Here is an 18,720-nt window from a genome sequence, read left to right on the forward strand (position 1 = left end):
AGGGAAGGAAGCCCGAGACAATATGTCAGGGGTCCGGCTGAAACCACCTGTAATTATAGACCCCTACCCAAAGGAGAGCAGTACACAGCAGGAACGCAGTACACAGCAGGAACGCAGTACACAGCAGGAGCGCAGTACACAGCAGGAGCACAGGACACAGCAGGGAGGCAGTACACAGCACGAGCACAGTACACAGCAGGAGCACAGGACACAGCAGGAGCACAGGACACAGCAGGGAGGCAGTACACAGCAGGAGCGCAGTACACAGCAGGGAAGCGGTACACAGCAGGGACACAGTACACAGCAGGAGCGCAGTACACAGCAGGGACACAGTACACAGCAGGGGCACAGTACACAGCAGGGACACAGAACATAGCAAGAGCACAGTACACAGCAGGGAATCGGTACACAGCAGGAGCACAGTACACAGCAGGAACACAGTACGCAGCAGGAGTGCAGTACACAGCAGGGGAGCGGTACACAACAGGAGCATAGTACACAGCAGGAGCGCAGTACACAGCAGGGACACAGTACACAGCAGGAGCGCAGTACACAGCAGGAGCGCAGTAAACAGCAGGGGCGCAGTACACAGCAGGAGGGCAGTACACAGCAGGGAGGCAGTACACAGCAGGAGCACAGGACACAGCAGGGACACAGGACACAGCAGGGACACAGTACACAGCAGGAGCACAGTACACAGCAGGAGCACAGTACACAGCAGGAGAACAGTACACAGCAGGGACACAGTACACAGCAGGGAAACGGTACACAGCAGGAGCACAGTACACAGCAGGAGCACAGTACACAGCAGGAGCACAGTACACAGCAGGAGCACAGTACACAGCAGGAGAACAGTACACAGCAGGGACACAGTACACAGCAGGGAAACGGTACACAGCAGGAGCACAGTACACAGCAGGAGCACAGTACACAGCAGGAGCACAGTACACAGCAGGAGCACAGTACACAGCAGGAGCACAGTACACAGCAGGAGCACAGTACACAGCAGGGACACAGTACACAGCAGAAGCGCAGTACACAGCAGAAGCACAGTACACAGCAGGAACACAATACACAGTAAAGACGCAGTACACAGCAGAAGGGCAGGACACAGCAGGGGAGCGGTACACAGCAGGAGCACAGTACACAGCAGGAGCACAGTATACAGCAGGAGCGCAGTACACAGCAAAGACGTAGTACACAGCAGAGACACAATACACAGCAGGGAACAGTACACAGCAGGGGAGCAGTACACAGCAGGAGCACAGTACACAGCAGGGGAGCAGTACACAGCAGAAGCGCAGTACACAGCAGAAGCGCAGTACACAGCAGGGGAGCAGTGCACAGCAGAAGCACAGTACACAGCAGGGGAGCAGTACACAGCAGGGGAGCAGTACACAGCAGGAGCACAGTACACAGCAGGAGCACAGTACACAGCAGGAGCACAGTACACAGCAGAATCACAGTACACAGCAGGAGCGCAGTACACAGCAGAAGCACAGTACACAGCAGGGGCACAGTACACAGCAGGGACACAGTACACAGCAGGAGCACAGGACACAGCAGGAGCACAGTACACAGCAGGGGATCAGTACACAGCAGGAGCTCAGTACACAGCAGGGACACAGTACACAGCAGAAGCACAGTACACAGCAGGAGCGCAGTACACAGCAGGAGCGCAGTACACAGCAGAAGCACAGTACACGGCAGAAGCACATTACACAGCAGGAGTGGTTACCGGAAGCATTGTAGTTGCGGCTGGAGTTCTGGTTGGCGAGTTTTTTAAACTCCATCAGCTCGGCGTGATCCTTCTCATACGTTCTCTTTAAGTTCTCCACGTATTGCATCATCACCTCCGTGGCCCGAGACATCCGCTTCTCCTGAACACCAAAGGGGCAGAGGTGCTGAGCATGTGTACAGTGCATGTATGTATAACAGAGAGAGACCAGACTGCACAGTCTACTGTATGGAAAATAGAGAGAGGAGACCTACCTGCCGCACCGCGCCCACCATCTCCGCCCTGCTGGACAGTCTAGTGATCAGTCGGTGGAGAACCGCGATGTCCTCCAGTAACTTCTGATAAGCTTCACGGTGTTCGCTGTTGTGCCACAAAGATGATGAAGCCTGAAGGACAGCACATGGGAGAGTGAATGAGAAGGATGTATAAAGTCACCAGCAGAATTGTGAGTGCAGCTCTGGAGTATAGCACAGGATGTAACTCAGAATCAATACAGGATAAGTAAAGACTAGCACAAGCAGAGGGAGACATGACTTTAGAAGGAGGGGACCTATAGCCCTCTCAGTCTTGTCTGGATACTGGTATAGATCTAAGTACAGGTGGTTGTGCTTTAGGAGGGATGAGTATATCTGTGCCTATCGTTTTATTATAAGTAGGGTGGGATATAGTAATAGACATTACCTGTCTTATTTCTCTTCCTCTTTGTCTCATGGAAGATCTGGAGGGATGTTTTCCCTCCAGCCCCATCTGTTTTATTCTACAATTGTTTATCTATTACCTGGATGTAGGTATTGATGTAGGTAGGTAATGATGTAGGTATTGATATATCTCTTATTTGTTTGATATAATTTGAACAACTGATATTGTTACAGGTTGGTAATAAAACTGTAAGCGCAGAGGAATAGAAATCCTTCATCCAGGATTCCTTTGAGGTTTCCTCCACAGGGGGTTGTTCCTCTCCTGAGTTCTGGAGGATGACTCTTTCTGAGTCCAGAGGATTGTTGTGTTTAGCACAATAGTCCTAGTTTTTACCTGCACATGTAAGATGTACGTCCATGACATTGACTTAGGTGTCCAAACATGTAGAGATAAATAAAAAATATATGACGTATTTCATTCACTGTCACAGGGTTGGTGGTTCAGGAGCAAGTTGGAAGTTGCAGCCATGTTGGTAGACCCATTTTAACTAGAGGAGGATATGGTGGTATGTTGAAGCGGCCTGCCCCAGGCATGTCCTAATGTCAATGTCATCCAGATTGCTGTCCACGAGGTGAACGGACTCTGCGACACTGCTAGAATGGCCAGCCAGAGCGTACCACCCCTTCATTACCATCCGGAGGGGTGCTGGATGTCAGATAGCGGGTTATCTCACAATATTCGTGAATTCCAACCTGACTCTTGTGATTTCCATAACCCTGTGGCCATTCTGACACCCAAAAAGTGTTTTGTGCATTTTTTTATACTGAGTTTATAACTGGAGTTGTTTTAGGGAGAGTTGTAACTCAGGATCAGTAATATAATGTATGTACACAGTGACCCCACCAGCAGAATAGTAAGTGCAGCTCTGGGGTATAATACAGGATGTAACTCAGGATCAGTAATATAATGTATGTACACAGTGACCCCACCAGCAGAATAGCGAGTGCAGCTCTGGGGTATAATACAGGATGTAACTCAGGATCAGTAATATAATGTATGTACACAGTGACCCCACCAGCAGAATAGCGAGTGCAGCTCTGGGGTATAATACAAAATCAGTAATGTAATGTAATGTATGTACACAGTGACCCAACCAGCAGAATAGTGAGTGCAGCTCTGGAGTATAATACATTATATAACTCAGTATCAGTAATGTAATGTATGTACATAGTGACCCCACCAGAAGAATAGTGAGTGCAGCTCTGGAGTATAATACAGGATCAGTAATGTATGTACACAGTGACCCCACCAGCAGAATAGTGAGTGCAGCTCTGGGGTATAATACAGGATGTAACTCAGGATCAGTAATGAAATGTAATGTATGTACACAGTGACCCCACCAGCAGAATAGTGAGTGCAGCTCTGCAGTATAATACAGGATGTAACTCAGGATCAGTAATGTAATGTATGTACATTGTGACCTCACCAGCAGAATAGTGAATGCAGCTCTGGAGTATAATACAGGATGTAACTCAGGATGAGTAATGTATGTACACAGTGACCCCACCAGCAGAATAGTGAGTGCAGCTCTGGAGTATAATACAGGATGTAACTCAGGATCAGTAATGTATGTACACAGTGACCCCACCAGCAGAATAGTGAGTGCCGCTCTGGTGTGACACCAGACAGTGAAGCGCTCGGTGTTGTCTTTATGTAACCGGTGTAACCATGTAGGAAAGTTCTGCAGCGTGCCTGTGTACATGTCAGGGCAGGGAGGGCTCTTGGCACTGCCACCTCTTATCATTATTCTCTCGCCATCTCACCATAACAGCCGCCTTGAAGTTCTCCAATTCCTTTTCGTTGTTTTCCTCGGTCAGGTTGCGTTCCCTCTCTGCCTGGCTGAGCCGGGATTCCAGCGTGTAGCTGTCATTCCGAAACGCCAAGGAAAGTTGGATGAAGACATTCTGTGAAAGTGCAGACATTTAGAAAATATTATCTTTAGCTACAACAGGTGGAGACTGGAGGTCGGGTACACGACAGCCTCAAAGATGGAACGGAGGAGAACACCCCGGGGTGTCCTGTAATATCAAGCCTGTTACATAATAACTGCTGTGCTGTGCCTGAAGTCTGCATGTCACATAACACATCACATACTGTATATATATATATATATATATATATATATATATATATATATATATAGCCAAGGCATACAAGACTCCTATGCAGATCTGAGTGTCTCCTTGGTTACAGACTACAGGAAACCCAGTGTAGTCTGATCGTGGACTGTTTTCTGTGTTTTCTGCCATCTGTAAGTTAGAAAGTTCTTTTATTTGGCCTTATTCACACTTTCAGTAAGGTTGTCTGCAACTGCAGATCCGCACTAAGGAAACAACTTATTGGCCATTGATTTCTATTGGGCTATTCACATTCTGTTCTTTCAGGGATCCATGGTGCCAAAAAAAAAATAGTGTCCTAGTGTGGATTGAAATTGCAGCACAGATTAGTCAATAGAAGTCTACGGGATCCGTGTTTTTGGGTATGTCACGGATATCACATCCACGACGTCCGTAAAAAAAAAGGCAGATTAAATCTAAGTAAAGTAGTTCAATTTTTCATTGTTACCAATTCAACATTGTTGCGGATGCGGAGACAGAGAAAAAGTAGCGGAGGTATTTGCGGACCATAAAAATCACTGTGTGAATGAGGCCTTACATGATTTGAGGTTTTTATCCTTTTTTTTTTCTTTTAGGCTAGGTATTTTTTTTTTAGCCACATTTTGTCCTTCTCCCCGGACAGCGCCACTTTGATGCAAAAATATGGCCATAATATCCAAACCACGGCCGTAAATTGCATAATATAGTCGTATTCTTGCTTCAAAAAGAAGGCCTTAATGTGTCAAAATGTCATAAAAGTAATAATAACAAAGGAGTAACGCAAAATATCAGCATTGTTTTTATATAGATGTTAAGTGGATGAAGCTGCTAAAAAACATTTTTTTCCCACAAAAATTCTTAATTTGTAATGTTTCAGGAAACTGATTTAGCAGATTGGCACTCGTTTACAGCGCTGGTGGGTCACATGATGCAGCCTTAGGCCATGTTCACACTAAGTATAGAGACCGGCCGTTCCGTGACTCGGCCGGTCTGTGCCCGGATCATCGCGGCCGGTACTTAAGTACCGGACGGATAATCTTCCCGGCCACAGAGCTCTGATGCGGGGGATCCCGGCGTATACGCTCAGGCCAGGAACCCATTGAAAATAAGGCATTGTTCCACTCCGCATAAAGATGGCAACAACGGCTGTACGTTTACGTAGTGTGAACATAGCCTTAAAGGGACTATCCAGTGTTAGAAAAACACGGCCACTTTCTTCCAGAGACAGAACCGCTCTTGTCTCCAGATCAAGTGTGGTTTACAATTAAGCTCCATTCACTTCGGAACTGAGTTGCAAAACCAACATCCAAACTGAAGGCAAGAGCGGCGCTGTCTCTGGAAGAAAGTGGCCATGTTTCTCTAACACTGGATTACCCCTTTAACTCTAATAGACTTCAATAGAGTAAGATGTTGGCTACTATAAATTGAGGGACCCCTATCCCCCAAATTGGTGCGGGTTGTAGAAGTCGTCGGTGTACCACCTTATTATTCTCGTACCATGCCCTTGGTCTGGGCACTCAGACGTGATGTCACCCACCTCTCGGTGATGTCACTACAGATGACACATCATGATGTCTATGTGCACACATAGTGTAGGGGGGCTCACTAGTGAGGTGAGTGTTCTTATTTTGCTATTTTTATATCTCCTATAACTTTTTAGTGCAGATATATTTGTTGTATTCTAGAAAGTCTTGTGACCGCACAAGGGACTTACCTCGACCTCCTTCTCCGTCAGAGGGGGGGCACTGAAAGGAGAAAAATACATTTTATACATAAAGTTACTGTAACCTAAACACCAGATACATGAACAGGAAACAAGCGACAATAGAAAAACATAAGACACAGGGGAGAAGATTACAGCGGCCAAGGAGTGAGGTCACCGGTCACGTCTCATCCACTGCAAGGAGATCAGAAGACTGAACTGTATGAAGAAACTGCTGCATTCCTAGGTTATAGCAGTCTTATCCAGCAGGTATGTCCCAGGTTGCAGCAAGGAGGAGAAGCTAGCTGCTTCCTGATGTCCCTAATAAATAGGCTTCCCAGCATGCCATGGTCTCTTATACAAGCTGTATGTACAGTGAAAATAATACAGAATATAATAAAGAATGAGTACTGACTACTACTAGAAGTAAAGACTAGCTAGAAGCAAAGGGGGACAAGACTTTGGAAGGAAGGGACCTTATCTATTACCCTGGACAATGATGTGTGTATATCTGGTACCATGAAAATTTATAGGTTGGCAAAAACACTCAAAGCCAAAAGGAAGGGCAATCCTTCGGCCAGGATTCCCTTGAGGTTTCCTCCACAGGGCATTTTTCCCCTCCTAAGTGCTGTAGGATGACTTTTTGTGAGTCAAAGGAACTGTTGTATTTACCCCAATTTTCATAGTTTTTACCTGGTAATGTGGTTTTAAGATAAACATTTATGGTATTCAATTAGGTGTACAAACATGATAACACATGTATGTACACAGAAAAGTCAGCTCTGGAATACAATACAGAGTATAATAAAGGATAAGCAGATAAGTACTGACTACTACTAGAAGTAAAGAATAGCTAGAAGCCCTTAACAAAGCAAGAAAACTTTGGAAGGACAGGACTTATAGAAACTGTAGTTTTGCCTGTATAGGTACATATTTAAGTACAGGTGGTTCTGCTTTAGGAGGGTTGAGTACATGTGACCCTGGTGTATTATTACGGTAAGTGTGGGGTATACTAATAGACATTACCTGTCTTATCTCTCATCCTCTTTCTCTTACGGAAGATCTAGGGGAAAGCTTTTCATCCAGCCCTCTGTTTTATTCTTTATTCTACAACTATTTATCTATTACCCTGCATAATGATGTATGAACTCACAGATATCTTTTGTGTTTACATCAGTAATGTAATGTATGTACACAGTGACCCCACCAGCAGAACAGAGAGTGCAGCTCTGGAGTATAATACATGATGTAACTCAGGATCAGTAATGTAATGTATGTACACGGTGACCCCACCAGCAGAATAGTGAGTGCAGCTCTGGAGTATAATACAGGATGTAACTCAGGATCAGTACAGGATCAGTAATGTATGTACACAGTGACCCCACCAGCAGAATAGTGAGTACAGCTCTGGAGTATGATACAGGATGTAACTCAGGATCAGTAATGTAATGTATGTACACAGTGACCTCACCAGCAGAATAGTGAGTACAGCTCTGGAGTATGATACAGTTTGTAACTCAGGATCAGTAATGTAATGTATGTACACAGTGACCCCACCAGCAGAATAGTGAGTGCAGCTCTGAAGTATAATACAGGATCAGTAATGTAATGTATATACACAGTTATTAATCTTTCCACCTATCAATATTTCCACCTATAATGTTGCTGCCACTCTTTCTTTGAAAAGGACAGAAGATATACTCGGCATTGTACCTGTTCGGGAGACCTTTGTGAACTCGAAGCTTCTTCAGTAAGATATCTGAGATATGGGGCATCACATCGGATTTAACTTCTTTCTTTTCTGCCTTCTTCTCCTCTTCTACCTCAGCAGCCTGGACAGGGGAAGGACCTGGAATAAGAGGGTCATATATTTAAGGTTGTTGTTTTTTATTTCCCTTTTTCTGTAACTTATTAACTACAAACCTGAGAATATAATATTAAGAACATACAAAAGCATCCCTGTTACCCCATCATACAGTATGTCAGAAATAAAGGAGGAGAGGACCTGCTGCCTCCATGGAGTCTGAGTCTGTCCCTCTAAAACCCGAGGAGAAGAGAAGTCTGACGGCTCTTACTAACTGATAGTTACAGGATGTGAATAAGACTCTTATGGCCTCTGGTTTCTTATCATTGGGGAACAGAGCAGGATCCTTCATGATGGTGACATCACGTATACTAAATATTACAGTATTATATATAGTACTTATAGTATTTATATTCCTGTATATAAGGGCAGTACTATAGTAGTTATATTCTTGTATATAGGAGCAGTATTATAGTAGTTATATTCTTGTATATAGGAGCAGTATTATAGTAGTTACATCCCTGTATATAGGAGCAGTATTATAGTAGTTATATCCCTGTATATAGGTGCAGTATTATAGTAGTATATTCCTGTATATAGGAGCAGTATTATAGTAGTTATATTCTTGTATATAGGAGCAGTATTATAGTAGTTATATTCCTGTATATAGGAGCAGTATTATAGTAGTTATATTCCTGTATATAGGGAGCAGTATTATAGTAGTTATATTCTTGTATATAGGAGCAGTATTATAGTAGTTATATTCCTGTATATAGGAGGTAGTATTATAGTAGTTATATTCCTGTATATAGGAGCAGTATTATAGTAGTAATATTCTTGTATATAGGAGCAGTATTATAGTAGTTATATTCCTGTATATAGGGGGCAGTATTATAGTAGTTCTATTCCTGTATATAGGAGCAGTATTATAGTAGTTATATTCCTGTATATAGGAGCAGTATTATAGTAGTATATTCCTGTATATAGGAGCAGTATTATAGTAGTTATATTCCTGTATATAGGGAGCAGTATTATAGTAGTTATATTCCTGTATATAGGGGGAAGTATTATAGTAGTTATATTCCTGTATATAGGAGCAGTATTATAGTAGTAATATTCTTGTATATAGGGAGCAGTATTATAGTAGTTATATTCTTGTATATAGGAGCAGTATTATAGTAGTTATATCCCTGTATGTAGGAGGTAGTATTATAGTAGTTATATTCCTGTATATAGGGGGCAGTATTATAGTAGTATATTCCTGTATATAGGAGCAGTATTATAGTAGTTATATTCCTGTATGTAGGAGGTAGTATTATAGTAGTTATATTCCTGTATATAGGAGCAGTATTATAGTAGTTATATTCTTGTATATAGGAGCAGTATTATAGTAGTTATATTCCTGTATATAGGAGCAGTATTATAGTAGTTATATTCTTGTATATAGGGGGCAGTATTATAGTAGTTATATTCCTGTATATAGGAGCAGTATTATAGTAGTTATATTCCTGTATATAGGAGCAGTATTATAGTAGTTATATTCCTGTATATAGGAGCAGTATTATAGTAGTTATATTCCTGTATATAGGGGGCAGTATTATAGTAGTTATATTCCTGTATATAGGGGGCAGTATTATAGTAGTATATCCCTGTATATAGGAGCAGTATTATAGTAGTTATATCCCTGTATATAGGAGCAGTATTATAGTAGTTATGGTTCAGGGAAGAAAAAGAGTGCTGCACCTCACACCTATGGCTGATACTAGTACCTCTCGGCTGCTTAAAAAACAAAATTCTGATGTTTTTTATGCAGCCGAGAGGTACTAGTATCAGCCATAGGTGTGAGGTGCAGCACTCTTTTTCTTCCCTGAACCGTATTTTGTTTCTCTCTTTTCTCCGTGTTTTGCACTCCTCCTGGTGAGACCCACATGACCGCAATTAGCAGGAGACACCTGAGTGCACATAGTTTTAATCCCTCATGTCTGTCCCATTCTGTCTTTGATAGCTATGGTGAGTGCAATACCTTATCCAGACTTGTGCTGTTTGGGGGCAGCTTCCTCCGCCGGCGGTGCTGGCTGGGTTTTGGTGTGGCATTTTTGGGTCTGGTCCTGTGGCATGGGGGTCGCAGGGCCGTCCCATGGCCCCCGTTCCCTGACTGTGCACGCCTGCGGGGTTGGTGGTCACTGACCAGCACAGTGTGGACTTAGTGTAGGGACCCATGTGTATCAGATACCTGCACGAGGTACATGGGGCAGTGTGGCTTGATCAATTCACATACAGAATTCTGATGTTTTTTATGCAGCCGAGAGGTACTAGTATCAGCCATAGGTGTGAGGTGCAGCACTCTTTTTCTTCCCTGAACCGTATTATAGTAGTTATATTCCTGTATATAGGGAGCAGTATTATAGTAGTTATATTCCTGTATATAGGAGGCAGTATTATAGTAGTTATATTCCTGTATATAGGAGCAGTATTATAGTAGTTATATTCCTGTATATAGGAGCAGTATTCTAGTAGTTATATCCCTGTATATAGGGAGCAGTATTATAGTAGTATATTCCTGTATATAGGGAGCAGTATTATAGTAGTTATATCCCTGTATATAGGAGCAGTATTATAGTAGTTATATTCCTGTATATAGGAGCAGTATTATAGTAGTTATATTCCTGTATATAGGAGCAGTATTATAGTAGTTATATCCCTGTATATAGGAGCAGTATTATAGTAGTTATATTCCTGTATATAGGAGCAGTATTATAGTAGTTATGTGGCTCAGGGAAGAAACAGAGTGCTGCACATCACACCTATGGCTGATACTAGTGCCGCTTGGCTAAATAAAAAACACATCAGAATTTTGTGTATGAATTGATCAAGCCATACTGCCCCATGTACCTCGTGCCGGTATCTGATACACATGGGTCCCTACACTAAGTCCACACCGTGCCAGTCAGTGGCCACCAACCCCGCAGGCGTGCACAGCCAGGGAACGGGGGCCATGGGACGGCCCTGCGACCCCCATGCCACAGGACCAGACCCAAAAACACCACACCAGAACCCGGCCAGCACCGCCGGCGGAGAAGGTCGCCCCCAAGCAGCACAAGTCTGGATAAGGTATTGCGCTCACCATAGCTGCAGCAAACAGAATGGGAAAAAAACAGGAGGGATTGGTGGCCACTGACTGGCACGGTGTGGACTTAGTGTAGGGACCCATGTGTATCAGATACCGGCACGAGGTACATGGGGCAGTATGGCTTGATCAATTCATACACAAAATTCTGATGTGTTTTTTATTTAGCCTAGGGGCACTAGTATCAGCCATAGGTGTGATGTGCAGCACTCTGTTTCTTCCCTGAGCCACATTTTGTTTCTCTCTTTTCTCCGTGTTTTGCACTCCTCCTGGTGAGACCCACATGACCGCAATTAGCAGGAGACACCTGAGTGCACATGGTTTTAATCCCTCCTGTTTTTTTCCCATTCTGTTTGCTGCAGCTATGGTGAGCGCAATACCTTATCCAGACTTGTGCTGCTTGGGGGCGACCTTCTCCGCCGGCGGTGCTGGCCGGGTTCTGGTGTGGTGTTTTTGGGTCTGGTCCTGTGGCATGGGGGTCGCAGGGCCGTCCCATGGCCCCCGTTCCCTGGCTGTGCACGCCTGCGGGGTTGGTGGCCACTGACTGGCACGGTGTGGACTTAGTGTAGGGACCCATGTGTATCAGATACCGGCACGAGGTACATGGGGCAGTATGGCTTGATCAATTCATACACAAAATTCTGATGTGTTTTTTATTTAGCCAAGCGGCACTAGTATCAGCCATAGGTGTGATATGCAGCACTCTGTTTCTTCCCTGAGCCACATTATAGTAGTTATATTCCTGTATATAGGAGCAGTATTATAGTAGTTATATTCCTGTATATAGGAGCAGTATTATAGTAGTATATTCCTGTATATAGGAGCAGTATTATAGTAGTTATATTCCTGTATATAGGAGCAGTATTATAGTAGTTATATTCCTGAATTTAGGAAGGACAGATGGATTAGCGGGCACACACAGCCCCAGCAGTATATAGGAGCAGTATTATAGTACGAGGATTATAGAAAAGGGTTGTTTACTCTTTTTCTTTTCTATGATATCACTTTTAATGAATGTATTTTTCTTATATCCAAAAACAATGTTGGACACAAATCACATGACCAAAGAGGCCCTGGCTGCTGGAAAAGAAAAGCAGAGAGCAGCACAGGCAGGAGAGTAGGGGGGGGGAGTCTGTCAGAGATACCATGGCCACTGGTCAGCCTAATGGTCCCCTCGAGTCGTCCTCCATGCTAAGCCCCAAATGGTATAGAATATCCCTTAAACCATCCAAAACACCATATGCTGCATACCGGACCTCACCTCCTTTCTCCCTATGTAATACCCGGCGGGCAGGGTCCTCTCTCCCTATGTAAGGCCTGGCGGGCAGGCTCCTCTCTCCCTATGTAATACCTGGCGGGCAGGCTCCTCAGTCCCTATGTAATACCTGGCGGGCAGGGTCCTCTCTCCCTATGTAATACCTGGTGGGCAGGCTCCTCTCTCCCTATGTAATACCTGGCGGGCAGGCTTCTCTCTCCCTATGTAATCCCTGGTGGGCAGGGTCCTCTCTCCCTATGTAATACCTGGCGGGCAGGCTCCTCTCTCCCTATGTAATACCTGGCGGGCAGGCTCCTCTCTCCCTATGTAATACCTGGCGGGCAGGCTCCTCTCTCCCTATGTAATCCCTGGTGGGCAGGCTCCTCTCCCCCTATGTAATACCTGGCGGGCAGGCTCCTCAGTCCCTATGTAATACCTGGCGGGCAGGGTCCTCTCTCCCTATGTAATACCTGGCGGGCAGGGTCCTCTCTCCCTATGTAATACCTGGCTGGCAGGCTCCTCTCTCCCTATGTAAGGCCTGGCGGGCAGGCTCCTCTCTCCCTATGTAATACCTGGCGGGCAGGCTCCTCTCTCCCTATGTAATACCTGGCAGGCAGGCTCCTCTCTCCCTATGTAATCCCTGGTGGGCAGGCTCCTCTCCCCCTATGTAATCCCTGGCGGGCAGGCTCCTCTCTCCCTATGTAATCCCTGGCGGGCAGGCTCCTCTCTCCCTATGTAATACCTGGCGGGCAGGCTCCTCTCTCCCTATGTAATACCTGGCTGGCAGGCTCCTCTCTCCCTATGTAATACCTGGTGGCAAGGGTCCTCTCTCCCTATGTAATACCTGGCGGGCAGGCTCCTCTCTCCCTATGTAATACCTGGCAGGCAGGGTCCTCTCTCCCTATGTAATACCTGGCGGGCAGGCTCCTCTCTCCCTATGTAATACCTGGCGGGCAGGCTCCTCTTTCCCTATGTAATACCTGGTGGGCAGGCTCCTCTCTCCTTATGTAATACCTGGCGGGCAGGCTCCTCTCTCCCTATGTAAGTCCTGGCGGGCAGGCTCCTCTCTCCCTATGTAAGCCCTGGCGGGCAGGCTCCTCTCTCCTTATGTAATACCTGGCGGGCAGGCTCCTCTCTCCCTATGTAATCCCTGGCGGGCAGGCTCCTCTCTCCCTATGTAATACCTGGTGGGCAGGCTCCTCTCTCCCTATGTAAGCCCTGGCGGGCAGGCTCCTCTCTCCCTATGTAATACCTGGTGGGCAGGCTCCTCTCTCCCTATGTAATACCTGGCGGGCAGGCTCCTCTCTCCCTATGTAAGGCCTGGCGGGCAGGCTCCTCTCTCCCTATGTAAACCTGGCGGGCAGGCTCCTCTCTCCCTATGTAATACCTGGCGGGCAGGCTCCTCAGTCCCTATGTAATACCTGGCGGGCAGGCTCCTCTCTCCCTATGTAAGCCTCGGCGGGCAGGCTCACCTCTCCCTATGTAAGCCCCGGCGGGCAGGCTCCTCTCTCCCTATGTAATACCTGGCGGGCAGGCTCCTCTCTCCCTATGTAAGGCCTGGCGGGCAGGCTCCTCTCTCCCTATGTAATACCTGGCGGGCAGGCTCCTCTCTCCCTATGTAATACCTGGCGGGCAGGCTCCTCAGTCCCTATGTAATACCTGGCGGGCAGGCTCCTCTCTCCCTATGTAAGCCCCGGCGGGCAGGCTCACCTCTCCCTATGTAAGCCCCGGCGGGCAGGCTCCTCTCTCCCTATGTAATACCTGGCGGGCAGGCTCCTCTCTCCCTATGTAAGGCCTGGCGGGCAGGCTCCTCTCTCCCTATGTAATACCTGGCGGGCAGGCTCCTCTCTCCCTATGTAATACCTGGTGGGCAGGCTCCTCTCTCCCTATATAAGCCCTGGCGGGCAGGCTCCTCTCTCCCTATGTAAGCCCTAGCGGGCAGGCTCCTCTCTCCCTATGTAATACCTGGTGGGCAGGCTCCTCTCTCCCTATGTAATACCTGGTGGGCAGGCTCCTCTCTCCCTATGTAATACCTGGCGGGCAGGCTTCTCTCTCCCTATGTAATACCTGGCGGGCAGGCTCCTCTCTCCCTATGTAATACCTGGCAGCCAGGCTCCTCTCTCCCTATGTAATATCTGGCGGGCAGGGTTCTCTCTCCCTATGTAATACCTGGCAGGCAGGCTCCTCTCTCCCTATGTAATATCTGGTGGGCAGTCTCCTCTCTCCCTATGTAATACCTGGCAGGCAGGCTCCTCTCTCCCTATGTAATATCTGGCGGGCAGGCTCCTCTCTCCCTATGTAAGCCCTGGCGGGCAGGCTCCTCTCTCCCTATGTAATACCTGGCGGGCAGGCTCCTCTCTCCCTATGTAAGGCCTGGCGGGCAGGCTCCTCTCTCCCTATGTAATACCTGGCGGGCAGGCTCCTCTCTCCCTATGTAATACCTGGCGGGCAGGCTCCTCAGTCCCTATGTAATACCGGTGGGCAGGCTCCTCTCTCCCTATGTAATACCTGGCGGGCAGGCTCCTCTCTCCCTATGTAATACCTGGTGGGCAGGCTCCTCTCACCCTATGTAATACCTGGTGGGCAGGCTCCTCTATCCCTATGTAATACCTGGCGGGCAGGCTCCTCTCTCTCTATGTAAGCCCCGGCGGGCAGGGTCCTCTCTCCCTATGTAAGCCCCGGCGGGCAGGCTCACCTCTCCCTATGTAATCCCTGGCGGGCAGGCTCCTCTCTCCCTATGTAATACCTGGCGGGCAGGCTCCTCTCTCCCTATGTAAGCCCTGGTGGGCAGGCTCCTCTCTCCCTATGTAATCCCTGGCGGGCAGGCTCCTCTCTCCCTATGTAAGCCCTGGCGGGCAGGCTCACCTCTCCCTATGTAAGCCCCGGCGGGCAGGCTCCTCTCTCCCTATGTAATACCTGGCGGGCAGGCTCCTCTCTCCCTATGTAATCCCTGGCGGGCAGGCTCCTCTCTCCCTATGTAATCCCTGGCGGGCAGGCTCCTCTCTCCCTATGTAATACCTGGCGGGCAGGCTCCTCTATCCCTATGTAAGCCTTGGCGGGCAGGGTCCTCTCTCCCTATGTAATCCCTGGCGGGCAGGGTTCTCTCTTCCTATGTAAGCCCTGGCAGGCAGGGTCCTCTCTCCCTATGTAATACCTAGCGGGCAGGCTCCTCTCTCCCTATGTAATACCTGGCGGGCAGGCTCCTCTCTCCCTATGTAATACCTGGCGCGCAGGCTCCTCTCTCCCTATGTAATCCCTGGCGGGCAGGCTCCTCTCTCCCTATGTAAGCACTGGTGGGCAGGCTCCTCTCTCCCTATGTAAGTCCTGGCGGGCAGGCTCCTCTCTCCCTATGTAAGCCCCGGCGGGCAGGCTCCTCTCTCCCTATGTAATACCTGGCGGCCAGCCTCCTCTCTCCCTATGTAATACCTGGCGGGCAGGGTCCTCTCTCCCTATGTAATACCTGGCGGGCAGGCTCTTCTCTCCCTATGTAATACCTGGCGGGCAGGCTCCTCTCTCCCTATGTAAGCCCTGGCGGGCAGGGTCCTCTCTCCCTATGTAAGTCCTGGCGGGCAGGCTCCTCTCTCCCTATGTAATCCCTGGTGGGCAGGCTCCTCTCTCCCTATGTAAGCCCTGGCGGGCAGGCTCCTCTCTCCCTATGTAATCCCTGGCGGGCAGGCTCCTCTCTCCCTGTGTAATACCTGGCGGGCAGGCTCCTCTCTCCCTATGTAATCCCTGGCGGGCAGGCTCCTCAGTCCCTATGTAATACCTGGCGGGCAGGCTCCTCTCTCCCTATGTAATACCTGGCGGGCAGGCTCCTCTCTCCCTATGTAATACCTGGCGGGCAGGCTCCTCTCTCCCTATGTAATACCTGGCGGGCAGGCTCCTCTCTCCCTATGTAATACCTGGCGGGCAGGCTCCTCTCTCCCTATGTAATCCCTGGCGGGCAGGCTCCTCTCTCCCTATGTAATACCTGGCGGGCAGGCTCCTCTCTCCCTATGTAATACCTGGCGGGCAGGCTCCTCTCTCCCTATGTAAGGCCTGGCGGGCAGGCTCCTCTCTCCCTATGTAATCCCTGGCGGGCAGGCTCCTCTCTCCCTATGTAATACCTGGCGGGCAGGCTCCTCTCTCCCTATGTAATACCTGGCGGGCAGGCTCCTCTCTCCCTATGTAATACCTGGTGGGCAGGCTCCTCTCTCCCTATGTAATACCTGGCGGGCAGGCTCCTCTCTCCCTATGTAATACCTGGTGGGCAGGCTCCTCTCTCCCTATGTAATACCTGGCGGGCAGGCTCCTCTCTCCCTATGTAATACCTGGTGGGCAGGCTCCTCTCTCCCTATGTAATACCTGGCGGGCAGGCTCCTCTCTCCCTATGTAATACCTGGTGGGCAGGCTCCTCTCTCCCTATGTAAGCCCTGGCGGGCAGGCTCCTCTCTCCCTATGTAATACCTGGCGGGCAGGCTCCTCTCTCCCTATGTAAGGCCTGGTGGGCAGGCTCCTCTCTCCCTATGTAATACCTGGCGGGCAGGCTCCTCTCTCCCTATGTAATACCTGGCGGGCAGGCTCCTCTCTCCCTATGTAATACCTGGTGGGCAGGCTCCTCTCTCCCTATGTAATACCTGGTGGGCAGGCTCCTCTCTCCCTATGTAATACCTGGTGGGCAGGCTCCTCTCTCCCTATGTAATACCTGGTGGGCAGGCTCCTCTCTCCCTATGTAATCCCTGGTGGGCAGGCTCCTCTCTCCCTATGTAATACCTGGCGGGCAGGCTCCTCTCTCCCTATGTAAGCCCTGGTGGGCAGGGTCCTCTCTCCCTATGTAAGCCCTGGCGGGCAGGCTCCTCTCTCCCTATGTAATCCCTGGCGGGCAGGCTCCTCTCTCCCTATGTAATACCTGGCGGGCAGGCTCCTCTCTCCCTATGTAAGCCCTGGCGGGCAGGCTCCTCTCTCCCTATGTAATACCTGGTGGGCAGGCTCCTCTCTCCCTATGTAATACCTGGCGGGCAGGCTCCTCAGTCCCTATGTAATACCTGGCGGGCAGGGTCCTCTCTCCCTATGTAATACCTGGCGGGCAGGGTCCTCTCTCCCTATGTAATACCTGGCGGGCAGGCTCCTCTCTCCCTATGTAATACCTGGCGGGCAGGCTCCTCTCTCCCTATGTAATACCTGGCGGGCAGGGTCCTCTCTCCCTATGTAAGCCCTGGCGGGCAGGGTCCTCTCTCCCTATGTAATACCTGGCGGGCAGGCTCCTCTCTCCCTATGTAATACCTGGCGGGCAGGCTCCTCTCTCCCTATGTAATACCTGGTGGGCAGGGTCCTCTCTCCCTATGTAAGCCCTGGCGGGCAGGGTCCTCTCTCCCTATGTAATACCTGGCGGGCAGGCTCCTCTCTCCCTATGTAATACCTGGCGGGCAGGCTCCTCTCTCCCTATGTAATACCTGGTGGGCAGGCTCCTCTCTCCCTATGTACCAGTCTGCCGTTTACCTTATTCACGTGCTTTGATTTAGTAATCTTCCTGTTTGTCACCCCCTATCACTTATGGCGCTCCGGAATCAAGGGCACTTTAAAAATAAATAATAATAGTAATTCATAGGAGCTAGAAGAAAAGCCAATACAGACGAAGAATATGAGGTTTATGCAAGAAATGGAAAGTGTCTAGAGAGGAGATACGGGAAAAGAGAAAGTAGAAAGGGAAGTGAGACAGAAAAACGAGACCTAAAAATAGAAAAACACAAAGGTTGAGACGAGGATTGTATACAGTCCAGGATACCATAGACAATCAAAGATTATTAACAACGCAGTCCTAAAACACTGGAAACTACTTGCTAGTCATCCCTAATTCTCTTTAAAGGTGAACCAATTTTCAGACAGTGCTGGACTGGCCCATCGGAGGAGCGGAAAATCTTCCGGTGGGCCGCCCCACCTAATATAATTACCTCTAATTAGGCTGAGGGCAGGGACAGAGGCCCGGCTCCCACCAGGGGCCCCCCGGCAGACTGCAGGACTACAGCTGTTCCCCTACAAGGCCCCCCCTGTTACTTGTTTTCAGCAGCCATGGCCTCTGTGGTCATGTGATTTATGGCCGACATTGGTTTCGGATATAAGAAAAATACATTCCTTAACAATAAATGAATTAAAAGTGATATCAGAGTAGAGAAAGCGAGTGAACAACCATTTTTGGTTGACAATTACGTGGTGTCATAAAAGGAGACATATTTTATCATCCATTATATAACTGGTAAAAAAAAACCTATGAAAAAAAGTGATCTAGTGATCGCTGTATATTGGACAATTACATTCAGACA

The 18,720-nt window shown here is 48.3% G+C and overlaps 1 protein-coding gene across 3 annotated transcripts in view; it reads right to left on the minus strand.

Moving 5' to 3' along the window:
* The window catches only part of IRAG1 (inositol 1,4,5-triphosphate receptor associated 1), a 101,707-nt gene that overhangs the window by 13,098 nt on the left and 69,889 nt on the right, over nt 1-18,720 (minus strand). For all 3 annotated transcript variants that reach the window (XM_069965041.1, XM_069965042.1, XM_069965040.1), the window contains 5 exons: nt 7,949-8,084; nt 6,248-6,278; nt 4,201-4,341; nt 1,993-2,124; nt 1,739-1,880 (listed from right to left, as the gene is read on the minus strand). In XM_069965041.1, the coding sequence (XP_069821142.1) occupies nt 1,739-1,880; nt 1,993-2,124; nt 4,201-4,341; nt 6,248-6,278; nt 7,949-8,084 (582 nt within the window). The remainder of the gene's footprint in view (nt 1-1,738; nt 1,881-1,992; nt 2,125-4,200; nt 4,342-6,247; nt 6,279-7,948; nt 8,085-18,720) is intronic.

This window comes from Dendropsophus ebraccatus, chromosome 4, assembly GCF_027789765.1.
Source record: "Dendropsophus ebraccatus isolate aDenEbr1 chromosome 4, aDenEbr1.pat, whole genome shotgun sequence".
Classification (NCBI taxonomy): domain Eukaryota; kingdom Metazoa; phylum Chordata; class Amphibia; order Anura; family Hylidae; genus Dendropsophus; species Dendropsophus ebraccatus.